Source organism: Pongo pygmaeus, chromosome 6 (genome assembly GCF_028885625.2).
Source record: "Pongo pygmaeus isolate AG05252 chromosome 6, NHGRI_mPonPyg2-v2.0_pri, whole genome shotgun sequence".
NCBI lineage: Eukaryota > Metazoa > Chordata > Mammalia > Primates > Hominidae > Pongo > Pongo pygmaeus.
The window spans coordinates 57,322,151-57,340,377 of record NC_072379.2 but is presented as its reverse complement, the minus strand read 5'-3'; the positions used below and the strand labels follow the sequence as shown (position 1 = coordinate 57,340,377).

Sequence of the window (18,227 nt, the reverse complement as noted above, 5' to 3'; positions counted from 1 at the left end):
CATGGCTGGGCTTCTAATCCAGTGAGTCACAGAGTGTGATCCCAGCATCAGCTGGGAACAGGTGAGAAATGCAGGTTCTCTGGCCCATCCCACACCTGAATTACAAACCCTGGAGATGGGGCCCAGCAATCTGTATTTTAGCGAGCTCTTCAGGGGATTCTGATGCCCCCTTGGGTGTGAGAACTACTGTTCTAAGGACTGTTCTTGCTTCTCTCTGCTTTCTATTTCATCCTTCCTCCCTAATCCCTAAGGATAGAAGACTCAAGATGCTCTTGCCTCCTGGTAATGCTTGCTATTTGCTCAGCACTTGTGCTAGACTATTCACGGATTTCAGTGTAGGCACCCATAGCCTTCCTTATTTTTCCCAGATGTACTTCCTCCTAGATGTTATTTTCCACCCTTTAAAAATATTTTGTCTTTCTTCTTTGCTATTTCTAACTTTCCTTTACTCTTTTATGTTGCAGACCAAATGTGAATCCTGCTTGTAAGGGTGGGGTCAGTACTTGATTAAACCTGATCTCCTCCGTCTACCCTCCATTTTCTGGTATTATACTTCTAATGTTATGTTTGTGTTACTAATTAACAAAGCTATTTCAAATTCAGGGTTTTTTGTTTGCTTGTTTGTTTTGTTTTGTTTTGTTTATTTGAGACAGAGTCTCACTCTGTTGCCCAGGCTGGAGTGTAGTAGCATGATCTCGGCTCACTGCAACCTCCGCCTCCCAGTTTCAAGCCCCCTGCCTCAGCCTCCCTAGTAGCTTGGATTACATGCATCTGCCACCATGCCTGGCTAATTTTTGTATGTTTAGTAGAGATGGGGTTTCACCATGTTGGCCAGGCTGGTCTCAAACTCCTTACCTCAGGTGATCCATCTGCCTCAGCCTCCCAGAATGCTGGGATCACAGGCGTGAGGGATCACAGGCATGAGCGACCACACCCTGCCTCAAATTCAGTCTTAATATGATGATTCATGTTCATTCATATTCAGCATATACTGTTATGAATTCCAGCTCTTTTGGGATCTTTTAGGTGTTTTCCTTATCTGTAGCTACGCATGAATCCTTGCTAGATTTCCTCCTGGTTTTAATGGACTCTTGCCTTAATGAAAATACTAAATTCATTATCGTATGTCAGAAATCCTTTAATTGCATTTGTTTTTCAAGATGCTAGTTTCTTCACTCAGTCCATCCTCTGTGTGCTTAATGAGCGTTTCTCAATTCAGGATTTTAGATAACGAATTTGCTAATAAAAGCCAGTCCAGAGCAGGTGCTTTCCCAGGCCCACCTCCTTGCCTCAGTCTACCACTCGTCTGGCATCTGGCTGATGCTGACTGAGCCATTGGTAATAATCTTCTTTGGCTATGTCCTTTAGCAAATCACAATCTCACTTGACATTAGCTCTAAGTACACCATGTCTCTGTCTTGTTGGACAGAATAGCAAGCTCTGCTTCAATGATGGTATATTTTTCTTCCTCCTTATTTACATGGCCGGTGTCAGTGTCATTTCCTCATCTTCTATGGAAAGAAATTAAATAGCCTTGGCACAGCCCAACAAAGGCATATTTGGTTGCCATCCAGCACCTTGCGTCCTTCTAGGTAATTACACATCAATTGTTTGGTGAATGTTCTTCGACCTCCTTGGATATTTCTACCAAGTCTGTAATTACACTACTCTGGTTGTCCTTTTGCTCTGTCATGGTTCTCAGGGTTCCATGGCTTCTCAAAGACCAGGCTTCATGATGCTTCATCAACACCTTTCAATTCAAAGATGCACCTCAGACTCCTTAGTGTTTCATTAGTCTCAGTTGCTTAAAAATGTAATTCAGCCGTCTTCTGCCTCAGTTCATTGTGATTTCTTAAGTTGGCATCAGTATGCCGTAGCTTAAAAATTAATGATTCTCTCCTCCCAGTGCATTAAAAGATGAAAGAGCATGAACAAGGAATGATTTGACCCACCATTAAATAAAAAGGCCTTTGAAGCATTGGCAAGCTCTGTGTTTTGAGCTAACAATAAGAGGTCCTGAAACTGGTTTTTGGAGAATGGACTCTCAGGCTTTTTAGTCTAGCATAGGCGTTGTTCAGCTATATCCTGGAGACTATTTTGGTAAATAAAGTTTTATTAGAACACAGCAATGCTCATTCTGTTATATATTGTCTGTGGCTGCTTTCATGCTACCATGGCAGAGCTGAGTACTTGAGGCAGAAACTATATGATCCCAAACCTAAAATATTTACTTTATAGCCCTTGCTAGAAAAAAGTTTGCCAACCCCTGGTCTTACACTAAAAGTAACTTTAAAGAGTGAGTTAGGCCGGGCATGGTGGCTCATGCCTGTAATCCCAGCACTTTGGGAGGCCGAGGTGGGCAGATCATGAGGTCAGGAGATTGAGACCATCCTGGCCAACATGGTGAAACCCCATCTCTATTGAAAATATAAAAAATTAGCTGGGTGTGGTGGCACATGCCCGTAGTCTCAGCTACTCAGGAGGCTGAGGCAGGAGAATCGCTTGAACCCAGGAGGCAGAAGTTGCAGTGAGCCGAGATCGTGCCACTGCACTCCAGCCTGGAGACAGAGCGAGACTCCGTCTCAAAAAAAAAAATAAAATAAAAAAATAAAGAAAAAGAGTGGGTTAATATACATAAAGCACTTAGAACAGTGCCTGACATTTATATATCAGAAGCATTGGTCTTTAATTTCTACCATCTCCCAAGTACTACGTAAATGTTAGTGGAAAAAAAAGGAGTTTCAGCCTTGGAATTTAGGATGAATTTGATCCCAAGCCATTTTGAGGGACATTTTGGCCTTCATGTTTAACATGCATAAATTGATGAAAGAGGCCAAAGCAGTTACAAGAAGCAGGTGTTCTTTGACCTGCGTTCTGATGGTCACTTTCTCCCCTTCAAGAGATGGAAGCCTGTTAGCAAAGGTGGCACAGCGCTCCATCAGCAGGAAGTTAAAGGGGTGTGTGGGATCTGTTTATTTGGTAGCAACATCTGAACATGGAAGCTAAACTGACTTTAATTTCTGGAACAAAGCTGGTGTTAGCCTCCTATATGTTCTTGAATTCTGATTAATAATTTGTATGCCAACACCTTTGAGGAAAGAGTGCTATATCTGCACTTAACTCTGATGTCTACTTTTTAAAAGTTGGATTGATGGATGGATAGAGGAATGAAAAAATATATATGCCATAAAGCAAGAATAGTAAAAATGCTGTAGAACCTAGATGATGTATATATGGGTGTAAAAGTCTTTCAACTTTTCTGTATGTATGAAAATTTTCATTATAAAACGTTAAGAATTAAAAATGAAGATTGTGTGAGAAGAGTGGCAGGATGTGCTCTGGCCCATGGAACAAAGACATTCTCTTGGGTGCACAGCCCTGACAGGCAGGAGGATGGCTTGGCATGAGAGCTGTTGGAAACACTATAAGCCATGCTCAAGAATTTTTAATGTGGAATAGAGAACTTTTCTGAAAAAGCATAGTTGAAAGCAAGAACAAGCATTAATAAGGCACTTCTACTCTTTTATTTATTACTGTGTTGGGAATTATTTTGGGAGGAGTGCTTGCTTCAGAAATGCTAAAGTAGGTAATTTGTAAAAAAGAATTTAATAGAGAACAGGCTTCTGGATTTTATGTCATCATTACAATATAGAGCAATGAGTGCTGGCCCTGATATCAGGAATTGGGTTTTAACTCTGAATCTGCTGCTATCCCTGGGCAGGATGGTGGGCAAATTAGTTAATCACTCTGAACTGCAGCTTCCTTGTCTATAAGAAGAAGGCAAAGATACATTTCCACCTTCCTGGTGGGAGAATATATGTAAAAGCATTCTGAAGGTCATGATGTTATCAGTGGACAATGAGTTCTCAAAGGGGGCAATATCACCCCTAAAGTGGAGAAATTTGGTTCTTACCAAAAAAAAAACCCTTACTATTTGTATGTATAAAGCACAAATACCTATATAGAACATAAACAGATATACAGTCTATATGTAATATTAAAATTCCTTTGTGGGGAGGTGATTGAGAGAAAACCTGTCTAAAAAGTCTCCATAGGGAGCTATAATGCAAAAGTAGACAAGCCTTGAATTTCTACCATCTCCCAGATTCTGTTCTCCTTTCTTTTTCTTTAGGTAGATTAATTGTATCCATCACTTTGAACACTTAATACTCTTACATTTCTAGGAGAAAGAGAAAAAAGTAACTTCTGGGAGAAAACTAAGAACGATAGACACTTTGCCTTTTCCAAAGTACGTATAGTACCACTTAACCCAAATACCATTAAGCTTTGATGGAAGGAATTTACTAACAAGAGTGAGGAATTAAATGAGTATATTCACCCAATCTTTTTTCCTCTAGAAATTTAACAGCAGCATTAGTTTTGCCTTGATTTGATTTGATTCTATTGGGTACTTCAAGCTCTTTGGGCTTAAAAGGTATGTGGAGAATTTAAAGAGAGTTTGGAGGAGAATAATGAAGATGAATTAAGGATTGGAAATTGGGACCTATTAGAAAAGGTCAAAGGCACAAGGATTATTTAGTTTGGGGATGAACAGGCAATCTAGTGGCACAGAGATGGCTTTTAGTAATGGAAGCCTTATTCTGTAGAGAATATTCTCAGATTCTTATTTGCACTGAAGACCAAAAGAAAGGAAGATGCATAATTGGAAGCTGGAGGAACATAAGATTAGATGTGAAGATAAAGTTTCTCTTCATGATTAAATCCTGGATTTTGAGTCTCCTTTACAGTAAAGGAGTACTCCTTTAGAGTACTCCTTTAGAGTAAAATCCCTGTTTGGTTGATTAGAAGTATGGACAAGTCAGCCCATCAGGTTTGATTCTCTGGCCCTGGTTGGGAGGTCAGCCAGCCAGCCCAGCCAACATGGCCTCCTGGGGATCTGGCTTGATGGGAGAAAACATTCATTTCACCTGGACCTGTGGCTCCAGGATGCCAAAGATGAGTACAAAAAACTCTAGCCAACAGAGTGCCAGGCTAGTGCCAGAAAAGTATGCCTAATTGGGTTGTCCAAACAAGGAGGGCCTGAGGCAGATTTTGGGAGCCAACATATGGAGCCAAGGAATCACGGTGCCAAAGAAGATGTAGCAAAGAAGAGTGGGTGAAAGTGAGCTGCTGGGAAGAAGGGCTGGATAGAGGAGTGCCACTCATGGCTGGGCTGTTGGGTGTTCCTGGAAGCCCACTGTGAGAATGGATCAAAATCCATGGGAAGGTGCTGGGAAGGTGTCCTAAGCTTCTAGGATAATGTTTATTCTCTCAGGGTTTTGGAACTGCTGCCCAAAGTCATAGTTCTCAGTCCTGGGTGTGAGTCAGAATCACCTGTGGAGCCTGGCAAACCTTACAGACACCCTGGCTCCAGCCCTGGAGATTTTGATTTAATGGAAATATCACTTAGAATTCTATTGTAAGCAATAAAAGTCTATTCTCACTAAACTTAGCAAAAAAAAAAAAGCAGGGCCTAGGAGGGCAGACCAATTGTGGTTAGAAGGATATGAGGAAATTCCCTGGATGGAAAGAAAAGCTGGTCAGAGGGCTTGAGGAAGGATTTGAAGCAACACTGACAGACCTTGGGCAATAAGAGGTGATGGTTAGCGTCAGAGTTCCAGGGTAGTCCAACCTGCCCTTTGCACCCTGCTTCTCTGTGCCTCAGTTAGTCCTCTGGAAATGGATATAACTGATCTTACCTCTTGCGTAATCATGAGGATCGACAGGGTTGATATATGTAAAGAAAGTGCTTAGAACAATGCCTGGTACATAAGTTCTCAATAACTATTAACGGCTATCGTTGTTATTAGGCTCTGCCATGCATGTGACTCAACTCTTAACAGTTTCATTTAATGGTTTCTACTCAAGTCGCAAATTCCAGGGGCAGAACATCTGGGTGGCTTATGTTGGTTCACATGTTCACCCTCTAAAGAATGTGAGGGACTTCGATTAGCAGAATCACTGGCTCGAAGTCACAGTTGTTGCCTGTGGTCTTCAGTCTTCACTCCAGAGATTCAGAAAGCAGACAGGGGAACAAGTTTTGTCTTGTAGCTTGGAAGCATAAAGCATCAAGGTGTGAGCTACCACCAATGCCAATCTTTCCATGGATACCCCTTTTGAAATTTCAGTGAGCCCCAGAAAGGGATCTGGGAGTATCAAGCAAACCTGCCTTTCACTTATTGTGTTATGCCATGAGGCTAAGCTCTGTGAACACTGTGAGCAATATGCTGGGACAACAGAGGTGAAGAAACAGGAGCCCTTCCCTCAAGGAGCTCACATCGAGAGCTCATAAAAGCCAACAATCCCAATCCCAGTAAGATCGCCGTGGCCCTAACTCAGGCCTTTTATAAAGTTCAGAGGCAGGAGACTTCCCCAAGATGGCAGCATTTCAGCTCTTACTTTTAAAATCAGTGAGATTTTGCCAGGCTAAGGCATAGAGGGACTGAAGAACAAATATTAGAATTCCAGGCAGAGGACATAACCCCACCAAATAATATTATAGAAGTATGAGCAGCCGAGGGTGTGCTTCAGAAACTACAGAAGCTATGTATGAGGAACATGAAGAACTGAGGGGTGAGGATGTCATGGGGCAAGAGCATGTGTGTCAGTAAGAACATATTCTGGACACACAAGCAAGGACCATCCAGGGAAGATCCTAGATGCTATTCATGTGTTCATCCAATAAATACGTATTAAGCACTTGGGAAGGGCCAGGACTGTTTTAGACTCTTAGAGATACAGCAGTAAGCAAAGCACAGTAATCTTTGCCCTTATATAGTTTCCATTTGAATAGAAGATATTGGCAAAAAAATGTATTCGTCAGAGTTCTTCAGAGAAATAGAACCAATTGTGTGTGTGTGTGTGTGTGTGTGTGTGTGTGTGTGTGTGTGTGTGTGTGTGTGTGTGTGTGTGTGTTGCAGGTGGTGTAGTTGGAAGGCCTGAGATCTCTCGAGCTGATGATGTTGATTCCAGTCTGAGTCTGAAGGTCTAAGAACCAAGAATACCAAGGGCAGGAGAAGATCGGTGTTCCTGCTGTAGCAGTCAGGAAGAAGGAGCATGAATACAACCTTCCTCTGCCTCTTTGTTTAATTCAGGCCCTCAATGGACAGGATAGTACTGACCCACACTGGGGAGGGCCATCTTCTTTACTCAGTCATTGAGTCAAAGGCTAATCTCTTGGAGAAACACCCTCCCAGACACAACCAGAAATAATGTTTATCAGATATCTGGGAATCCCATGGCCCCCACAAGTTGACACATAAAATTGGTTATCATAACACACAAGTAAAATATATAGTATATCAGATGATGATAAATGTCATGGAAAAAAAATAATTCAGAAAAGAAGGATGGAGTATGCCAAGGAGGGGAGTTACCACTTTTAAGTAGGGTGGTCTGGGAACGTCCGACTGAGTTGTGTATGTTTGACTATGCAGCAGTGGGGAAACAGTGAAGAATTCTAAGCTGAGAGCAATGTGACAAGACTTGCATTTTCTGACTTAAGTGTGAAAGACAGATTGGAAGGTGATAAAAGGATATAGGGAGACCAGTAAAAAGACTACTTTCATGGTCTAGATGAGTAGATAACCCAGTGGACTTGGAGAGAAAGGGACCATTTTAAGAGCAATTAAGGAATTGCATACAATGAAGAAGACTTCATGGCAGATTGCCAGTGGGGTTGGGGAGAGGGAGGAGTCAGAGATGATGATTTCTAGCTTGGGCATTGAGTGGATGATACCCTGGGTGGTAGCATTCACAGGTGTGAAGAGCAAAGGAGGCTGAGCCATTAGGTGTGATGAGTACCGATCAGTCTACCCAGGTCTCCAGAATGGCCATGTTTTAGAGTTTTAACAATTTTCATATCAACCCATCTGTAACAGCAGAGTCAGTGTTCTCTATAAGTACATTATATCTGTTATCCTTGGGCAATTTCCCTTCCTTTTGGTGTAGGAGAAGATTATGGGCTTTGGAGTCAATTAGACCTTGGTTTGGATCTCATCTCCCTGCCTCTGCATGATCTTCAAGTAATGTTAACCATACAGGCCTTCTTTTTCTCTTCTGCAAAATAGGAATGACAGTCTCCATGTGACTTGCTTGTTGGGAGACCTGAAATACCCACACTGAAGGCATTTGTTAAATGTTGGCTCCTCCTCTGCTCCTCCTGGCCCTGCCCTTAGTGGAGTTCTGGGTCAAGGTCAATAGGACTGAACTGGGTGAAGATCAGAACCAGTAGCAAAAAGGCTCAATGCATGAGGCATGGGTATTTGTATGAGTGTGTCTGGGTGTAGTTGCCCTTCCATTACTTTTAAAATATAAATATAAATAATTTTGTCAATTTGCCTTCCTCTGTTATGATATTAATACTTATTGTGTGTAGTGCTTATGTAATGAACCCTGAGAAAACAGGACTTCTCTAAGCCCCATACTGGACAGCCCCATACTGGACAGTGCTTTAGCCACTCCTTCCTGAGAAATCTTCTGTGACCTGGGAAAGCTGTGAGTGGTGGAAGTTTTGTTTCCAAGCCAGCAATCAGGGCAAAATTTCAAAGCTACATGCTGTGAGGTGTGGAGTCCCATAGCAGTAAGGAATTCAAACATTAATTCACATGTATGCATAGCATGGCTGATCACTCCCAAGAAATAAATTTCTTCTTTAGTGTTTTTTGTAGTTTAACCTTGTTTAAAATTTTTCCAGGGAGGGCGGAGGTTCCCTTATTAATTTTACTGACATTTTAGTCTGTTCCATTTTGTATTCATCTAATATATTTCCTTAAGTAGTTGGAGGTCTTTCACCAGTACTGTTTTTTCTTAAAAGCTACCTTTATAAATTATCAGCATTATCAAAAGCAAATATTTCCTTCTGCCTTCCTTTTACTCCATTTTACTTAATGTATTTAAAGTTTTTGTTGCTTATTTGCATTTTTGGTTAAAAAAAAACGTTTCTAATATTCTTCCTTGGAAATACTTAACAGTTCAAAGTTCTTCCAGTCTAAAGCAGGGTTTATTGACCTTGGCACTATTGACCTTTTAGAGGGATAATTGTTTGTTGTAGGGGGTTGTCACATGTACTGTGTGATGTTTATTAACATCCCTGGATTCTACCCACTAGAGGCCAGGAATATCCTCCCCTGAGTCCTGACAGTGAAAGCTGTCATGAGGCAAAAAATAAGCCAAAGAAGAGGGACGGGGTATGCTAAGGACAGGAGGTCCCACTTTTAAGTAGGTCTGGGAAGGTCCCGCTGAGTTGTGTAGGTTTGACCACGTGGCATTGGGGAACCAGTGGGGAATTTTGAGCAGAGAACAATGTGATGAGATTTCCTCAGACTTTGACAAATGTCCCTTGAGGAGCAGAATCACCTCCCCTCCCAGTTGAGAACCACTGGCCTAAAGAAAATATTTTATGTTTACTCTGATATTATCACTGATAATCATAATTTCTGGAAAATTTTGGGGGCAGAAGTGAAGCCAGAAAATAAACCAAATGATTGGGAACTGCTTTTGTCTCGAGCACCCCTAAGCTGATGTACTTGTGTGCATCTGTAAGTTCACAGAATGTTTCGATCAGGTTGCTAAAGTATCCAACTTGTGTGTATGTACAGAACTTAGCAAAGCGATTGGTCACCTTTTAAGGAGATTTATTACAGACGGACTGACCAGTGGACATTTATAGTACATTCTAATCAAGACAGGAAGGAATTCACCTCGTCAGTGCCCTATTTGATTTCCAGAAGTGTTAAAGAAATGCCATGAGGAAAAAATTAGGCCTTGGATTCTAAATGCAAAGAAATGGGAGATTTTAGAGTCTGCTCAATTTTCATTCTATGCTCTGCACTTTGACTACAAGAGTGTAAATTTCAGTACTTGCATTTTCTTTCTCTCCTTTTCAATGGGGGAATCTTTGATTTCTAATTAAAAAGGAATTATCTATATTTATTTTTTGTGGATGAAATTGCCCCAGTATCACCAGCACAAATCCCCCCATCAAAAGCCTTTTCTCCCCTACTTGATCCATCTCTCAGAAAATCCAGCAATCTAGGTGCCCTGTGTAGGAGGCTGCTAAATCGGGTTTTTAAATTATTTCTATTAAGTAAAAACTTAACATATACCAGCTGCGAGGGATTACAAAAGCTTTGTTCTTTCAATAATTGGAAACCTTGTTTACAGAGGACTCACAATATTCTGTAAATGTCTTTGTGTTGAACATAAAGGAACTTGTGTTTATCTAGGCAATGATAATCTGACTATAAAGCAAACTCATTTAAGGATTATGCTTCCTGTTTCTCACTGTGCAGCTGTCACCCTACTGTTCTTTGGAGCTTTGCAAAATACTGAGAAGTCTTCCTTAAAATTGAAAAATACATTGGGAAATAAACCAGGTAGTTTGGGAATACACGTGATTCCAAATCACAGGGAAATATTTGAGAGACTCCAAATGTCACTCCATCCTAAGCAAATTTTTCCGAAGTTCACATTTGCCAATTCATTGATGGAATTCAGTTCATTCAAGAGAGATTTTAAGGTCTTGAGTCCTAGCAAAGAAAACTGAAGACTATTCAGATAATCTAATATATTTAGTCAAACTGTAAATTGTGAGAGCCAGCAAAGGCATTAGCGCTGATTAGTATCCTCTGGAGAAGGAGTGAAGCACAGTACTTAGGGGTGGTCCCAGTCTAGGCTCAGCCACTTACTAGCTCTGTGACCTCACGCTATTTAGTGGGTCTCTTTAAAATGACAGCACTCACTTACCTTGGAGCATTGTTTAGAGACTTAAATGAGACAATAGGAGAGAAACCCTCAGGACTGTGCCTGGCACAGAGTAGCCACTCAATAAATGAGAACCTATTGCCACGATGGTCCAAGTCTCACGTGTGGTATCTCATCTAATCTGTGAAACAGCCTTATTAAAATAGCCCATTTTTATAATTCCAGTTTTACTGAAAATTGAGAAAAATGAGATGCAAAGGAGTGTAATAACCTACTCAGAGTCCCACAGTAACTGGATTGATGAGCAAGGGTCCACATGCATATCCTGTGTCTCATTCTGCAAACATGTAATGAGGACAGGCACCCTTGTTTTCCGAACACTCACTATTTGAATATTTGCTATCGGGACTTGCTAAAAGCCATTCCCAATTAGAAACCAGCTATGGCACGTTCTCTCATGTGTGGCAGCTTCTCAAACTTTAATGTATCTATGAATCCCCTTAGAATTGCAGACCCCACATTTCTAGCAAATTCCAAGATGATGCTAATACTGCTGGCCCCGTGATCACACTCTGAGTAGCAGGGTGCTGAAAGACGAAGGGTGGGCTTCTCTCATATCTGTGTTCTCCTGATCCTGTTTAAACATATAGCACATTATATCTGTAATTTCCCTACCTTTTCCCTGAGGGTTTAGCCCTTCAGTATTTGTTTAGGCCAGGACCCTAGGAGCACTACCAACTCAGGTCCAATTAGATAGTAACTTTTGAATCTTTGGTAATATCATGGCATTATTTATTTTTATTATAATACATGCTCAGTGTAGAAGGCTAATGAAATTCCTATTTATTCAGCTGTAGACTGCACACAAATATACCTACTCATTACTGCATTAAGTGTTAAACAATTAGGCAATTGTTATTTAAATGTTTTATATTGTGAAAAGATTGCTATTAGATTGTCAGGTAATTAGGAGCATTTTAGTAATATTTGAAAATGGATATTTTTGCATTCTCTAAAAATGAACTTTTTTTCTGTGTAAAGTAATGGAATATAGGCTCTTGCTGTTTGAAGCTTTGCTGCCCTACACATTTTTTAGGAATGGGTTAGACTCAGATAACAAGGGGTAGCTGCATTTACTCTGTGACAGACATTGGGAGAAATCCTGGAAATAGGTGAATGATGAAGACAAAATTGCTGCTCCACAGAACAGTTAGGAAAAAAATGGCAAATAAATATTTAAAATATGGTGAGATAAGTTTTCTAATGGAGATACGTAAAAGGAGCTCTAAGAACACAGCAAGGGATGGGCCTAACCCTTCCTTCTATACAGAGGAGACCTTCTCAGGATCCTGGTGATAGCTCATAGCAACTGACTGGCTGTCTGCGCCAGGCACTGTTGCAAGCATATTACACATATTTATTCATTTAGCTCTTACAACAACCCCATGAGGCAGATACTTCTATTGTCATTCTCATTTTAAAGATAAGAAAACTGAGGAGTATAGAAATAGGTAACTTGCTTAAATTCCCACAGATCTGGCCTCAAACCTAGGCAGTTTGAGTCCAGAGCCTGCCCTCTTAACCCACATGTGATCTGACTCATTTCAAAGATAATTCAGGATCTTAAAATAAGACCACGTAAAAATGATGGACATATTAGAGGGCATACACTTATGGCCTCATTTGGTTTGATGAGTGCAGAGGATGAACATAGGGTGACGAGGCCATTGGGCTGAAAACATAACATTCGCATGGCCTCATATATATAGGAGCATGGTGTGTGGACTGTGGATAGTAGGGACAGGACTGAGCCCATCTCCAGTAGTCACAGTGCTAACAATTTAATTATACTTGAGATGTAACTATAAAGTCATAACATAGATGTTATTTTAACACATCTGTTACATGGGCCTGGTCCCTTCCCATCAGTCACCTTGGGAAGCTCTGCTTTCATTTCTGCCAAGTTCCCATTGCTCAGAGCGTGATGGGAACGTCTCTTCTAAAATTCCCATTGCTCAAGTGTGTTGGGAACGTCTCTTCTAAAATTCCCATTGCTCAGAGCGTGTTGGGAATGTCTCTTCTAAAATTCCCATTGCTCAGAGCGTGTTGGGAATGTCTCTTCTAAAATTCCTTCAGAGCAAGTCACAGTGAAAATCTTATTCTCTTATGATCATGCCTCGTTTTTGTCTCAAATGTTTTTCCTAGTTTGGTCACTCACCCCATTTACTTACTGGTCTTGGCTCCAAATAACTTACGCCGGTTTGCTGAAATAACACGCACTCTCAAATCCATTCTCAAAAAAATAAATGTATGTATATTTCTACATACAGTGATTCTGACTTTAGTATATGCTTTAAAATCATCTAGGGGGCTTGATTAAATTACACATCATACCTCTACCCTCAGTAATTTTGGTTCAGCTGGTTTGAGATGGGGGTGCTGTCTGCAGTCTTCAACAAGCATCTTGAAGTTTCTGTTTTGAATGACCAGTCCACACTTTGAGAAGTGTACCTTTAAGGATATTCACAAGAAAGGGTGGTATATATTAAGGTAGTCCCAAAAGAGAAATTCCAAAAATGTTCTGGTCAACAGGGATATAAGTGGCATGTATTATGCCTACTTTGGGGGACTATTCTCTTGTAGGTGATGCTTATTTAGAATAAAATGTTCAGTTTTATTTTTAAAAAGAATCAGCCGGCCAGGCGCGGTGGCTCACGCCTGTAATCCTAGCACTTTGGGAGGCTGAGGTGGGCAGATTGCCTGAGCTAAGGAGTTCGAGACCAGCCTGGGCAACACGGTGAAACCCCATCTCTACTAAAATACAAAAATTAGCCAGGCGCGGTGGTGTGCGCCTGTAATGCCAGCTACTCAGGAGGCTGAGACAGGAGAATCATTTGAACCCGGGAGGTGGAGGTTGTAGTGAGCCGAGATGGCGCCACTGCACTCCAGCCTGGGCGACAGAGCGAGACTCTGTCTCAAAAAAATAAAAATAAAAATAAAAATAAGAATCAGCCACCATTCTGCATGGTCACACCATACACAGTGAAACCCTCTGTGCCTTGGGAAGGACCCATTTCATGTGTTTTCTCACTCAGTGACCTCCTACTTGGTGCTCTCCCTCTGTAAAGAGAGGTGTTCCTTTTTGAGCCAGCTGGATCACCTAAGGACCCAGTATTAGAAGAACTAGTAATCCATCTAACACGACTACATATTTTCTCTCTCTCAAAAAGAATGAGCTGCTTTCACTTCTTGGGGTCAGAACACTAAATCCCAAGAGCAGACATGGCAGATCCTACAGCTGTCAGTCATATTCACAAAGGCCAGGTTCACCAGGTGATGGATTGACCAGCTGCAGCTGCTGTCCTAGGATAGTCACAGTGGCAGGGAAGCTCCAGAACCAACCTTCATTCTTGTCATGATATATTGCATTTTCCATTCCTTTCTGAATCCATGTGACTGCCTAAATTTTTTGATTAAGTTGCCTGATTTTAACAAACATAGTTTTCAATGAGAATGCAAGAAGAACTTCTGAGTTGCCTTACTTTTTATTTATCAACTATCCTGTCACCTTCACACCTACTGAAGAGAATCTCATACAATTGGAAACAGAAATTGAGAGTTACAGTTTCTTTAATTAAATTCAGTTTCACAGGTGGGTCCTAGTTTCCATTGATGGCCAACATGGAGCCTTGCCCAGGGAGTGAGTCAGGCTTCTCTAAGGCACTGCCGGGGGCACAGCACAGAGGTTCTTAGTCTCTTGGCAGACCTTTGTCCCTGGGAGCCCTAGCCCCCAGCCAGCTATTCTGTCTGGATCTGAGGATCCAGTATTATCCACCTTGAAGAAATGTGGACATTGTATGATTTGTATAGCATCATTTAACTTAAACATTAAGCTCTTGACTGGTTTAAAGCTTAGTGAAGTATAGAAATAGAGACTGTGTTTAGACTCCTGTGAGTAAAAAGTTTATAAAAAGAAGAGGATTTTGTTTTTTTGATTCCCAGCCTCTCTCTCTCTGACATTAACAAGGACACATATATTTTCTTTAAGAGCTTCAGGGACAAAAAAGGAAGGAGAGATTGGATTGCTATCAAAATGGCCCCCAACCAGTAGAAGCAGTGATCAGATGGCCAACCACATCCTCTATCTTAACTCTCTCTTACTTCTGTCTTTCCTATCCCCTACATAGGGTTGCCAGATTTAGGAAAGAAAGAAAGAGAGAGCGGGGAAGAGAGGGAGAGAAGGAGAGAGGGAGGGAGGGAGGAAGGGAAGGGAAGAGAAAGGGAGGGGAGAGGAGGGGAGGGGAGGGGAGAGGGAAGAGGGGAGGGGAAGGGAAAAGTGGGGAAGGGAAGAAGAAGGGAGGGGAGGGGAGTGGGAAGAGGGGAGGGGAGGGGAAGGGAAGAGTGGGGAAAGGAGGGGAGAAGGGAGGAAGGGAGGGGAGAAGAGAGGAAGGGAGAGAGGGAAGGAGGGACCAGGATGCCTAGTTAAATTTAAACTTCAGGTATACAAGGAATCATGTATTAGTATATATCTCATGCAATATTTGGGACCTATTCCATGGCCCTCTTCCATGCCTGTCCCACACAATTCAGGGCTCTTCTTTTATTTTCTGGTGGTTTTCATTTTCAGAAGATTTGTCCCTCAATTGGACCAAACTCTTTTCTGGGCAGAATCTTATCTGGGATCTTTCAAGGCACCCTAAATATCAGCTTCCCTCTTTGGGGGTCTATGTTAGATTTCTCCTTAAGCGTTTCCCTCTGCTGCAAGTGCAGAACACCCCTGAGTGCCTCATACCTTTCCTCTCTGCACCTGCAAGGTCATTACTTCATGCACATGGCTGGCCTGAGCATAGAGCCCAGAACATAAGGGTGCTGTATATTTTTATGATTGATTGATGAACTGAAAGCAATTTGTTGTCTTGTTAAGAATCAATTAAATTCAGCATTTATTAACCATTTACCTGCATGCCAAGAGTTAGTAGTATTGCCATGTGGCTCATCTGGGAAGTTAGATTAGTAACTCTTTCTCTTTTAGGGAAATAAGAAGATACAGGAAGGGAATCGGGTTGAGAGCTACACCCAGATTTTGCAAACTTGTGCTATGGTTCAGCCAAAAAGATGGAATTTAAAAATTGTCCTCATATATAGAGAATCACTTCAAATTTTGGAATATCACCTCTCAAAGAATGGAGATTTTGTCATTATATATCATCGACTTTCATTGGCTTTTCTAGTTCTAAATTTCTTCTCTGGCATGTTGGTTTTACAGTCACATATCTATAATATTATAAAACTAAAAGAGAACTTTGAAAGCCAAAAGAATGGTATAAATGACAACATATTCAATTCTCATTAAAAAGTTTACCAGCCTGTAGAATAATGGCACACATCATTTATAGAAAGGATATCAGATAACCAGGTGCCTTTTTACACACTTTCTGCTTCTATTAATGATATTATTTAAATCTTCCTTTACAAATGACACTGAGCAGGCTTTGAACCTTGAAGATTAAGTTATGGGTGTCCTGCTTGGTTGAGTAATTCTCAGGTGTAAAATGCACAGAAGAGTGAACACATATTTAGAAGTGTCTAGATGATAAGCTTTGTACCAGCGAGGCTTGTCCTAGGCAGCATTGTGAGTGTGGTCCCCAAAGCCCCAGCTCCGCCTTTCTGAGCCTTTTCCCCTAGCTCCTGGTGTCCTCTTACCTATTCAGATCTACATCCTTTGGAGGATGGAGCTAGGCCAGGAAACTGCCCCATATCATGAAATCCTGCTACTGTGCCTGTCTCTGAGCCCTGCTGTGAAAACTGTCCATTTGACTCTAGGAAGAAATGACTGAATAAAACAGCTGCCAAGCTCATATCCTACAACAGTGAATAAACATAAACTTGCTGTCATACATATAACCATTCATAAAAACCCATAACTTAATGTGGCTGTACAATGTTTTGAGTGTCCCTGGAATTAGGGGAGAAGAACAAAGGCCGAGCATGAGAAATCATGTCACTTTCTCACCAACTCCAACATCATAAACATGCGAACACAAAACTCTTATAAAAGCAGATGATCATGTATGTGAGAAAAATCGGATGTGATAACCTCAAGGCTAAAGCTGTGATTGAAAGATCCTTTCTGGAATGTTTTTGTTTTAGTCAAGTCATAAATCTTGTCCCCTGTAGCCTGCACCTCTGGTGTCAAATGAATTTCAGCTCATTAGCCACATGTTGAAAAAATAAGAATGTTAGAATATTGGTTTTATTTGGAACGTGATCAAGTTAAGTCTGCTTTATTTTTTAATCCAGGTAGACTCCTTGTTTTAATTATAAATACATAATAAAAACAATTAGGCAGAGTGAAATAAATGCTTATGTTTTATTCATGACAGAGTAGTTGTTTTATCCTTCAGGATGAAGGCTTATAATATCCTTACAAATTCCTTAATATTAAAATAAGCATCGCTTTGTTTTTATGGAAAATTCTCTTATTGGATGATTGGGTTTGGGTGGGAAATGAGCCTAATGATTGATTCTAGGTCATTCCTACCTGATACTGGAATGTGCTGATTATAACTCCATAGCTTCATGGATCTCTGATTTGAAGGATACAATCTGTAATAAAATTACTACCAGGACCCTAGTTCTGTTTATTTGAATAGCATTTTTATCTAGCTGATTTGAATTCAAATGCATTATTAATTTTTTTTCTTTTTAATATAGGTGGAAAACAGACCAAAATATTATGGAAGAGAGTATGTATTATACTATTCTTTGTTTTAATAATTTAATAAGTAGTCATTTCATGTGTCATTTAAATATTACAAATTTTCTAATATGTGGTCATCATCATATGTCTATTGTACAAGAGTTTCATGATAAGAATAAATGCAATCAGACTCCTTTGAATTAATATTTTTTATAGTAGTCAAGTGCTTGGTTTCCATTAATGTGGGAGGTAGAGCATCTTGCGCTACTTTTCCCTCCACAAAAGAGCTACTGAGTGCCTGGCAAGTACTTGAAACGGAAGGCAGCATTTTTCATAATGGAGGCTCTCTGTTAGTGTTTCATTTCACTTTCTACATCAACACAATAGAAACGTTTGGTGTGTCCAATATGGTACGTTGTATGTGAGTTCCTGACTTTTGTGTACCTCGGTGCAGTGGTCAGGACAGGCATCCCACTTCCCTGCAGTCTCATAAAACCCAAATGATGATTTCTCTTGGCTTGGGTGTATTAGCCAAATTGCCTTAATATTCCCCTTTCCATTTTTCTCTTAATTTCAACTCTTGTTTCACTTTTTCCAAAACCTACTGCCCAGCAAATACGCATGACCATAAAAATAATTCACAGTCTAAGCCTATGGTGTGTACAGCACATCACAGAAGGCAGGCAGAACAGGCCAGGGGAGAGGAGACACATCAATCACTTTTCTTCCCAAGTCCAACCTGGAGGCGTTGTGAGGCAATGTCTCTTTCGAGTCTACCTTCCAAGCTCTCACAGCCAATCTCAAACCTTCGTCTTATTCCCTT

The 18,227-nt window shown here is 40.8% G+C and overlaps 1 protein-coding gene across 4 annotated transcripts in view; it reads left to right on the top strand.

Moving 5' to 3' along the window:
- CHN2 (chimerin 2) overlaps positions 1-18,227 on the top strand; it is a 317,173-nt gene that overhangs the window by 179,659 nt on the left and 119,287 nt on the right. For all 4 annotated transcript variants that reach the window (XM_054494681.2, XM_054494680.2, XM_054494682.2 and 1 more), the window contains one exon: positions 17,419-17,450. In XM_054494681.2, the coding sequence (XP_054350656.1) occupies positions 17,419-17,450 (32 nt within the window). The remainder of the gene's footprint in view (positions 1-17,418; positions 17,451-18,227) is intronic.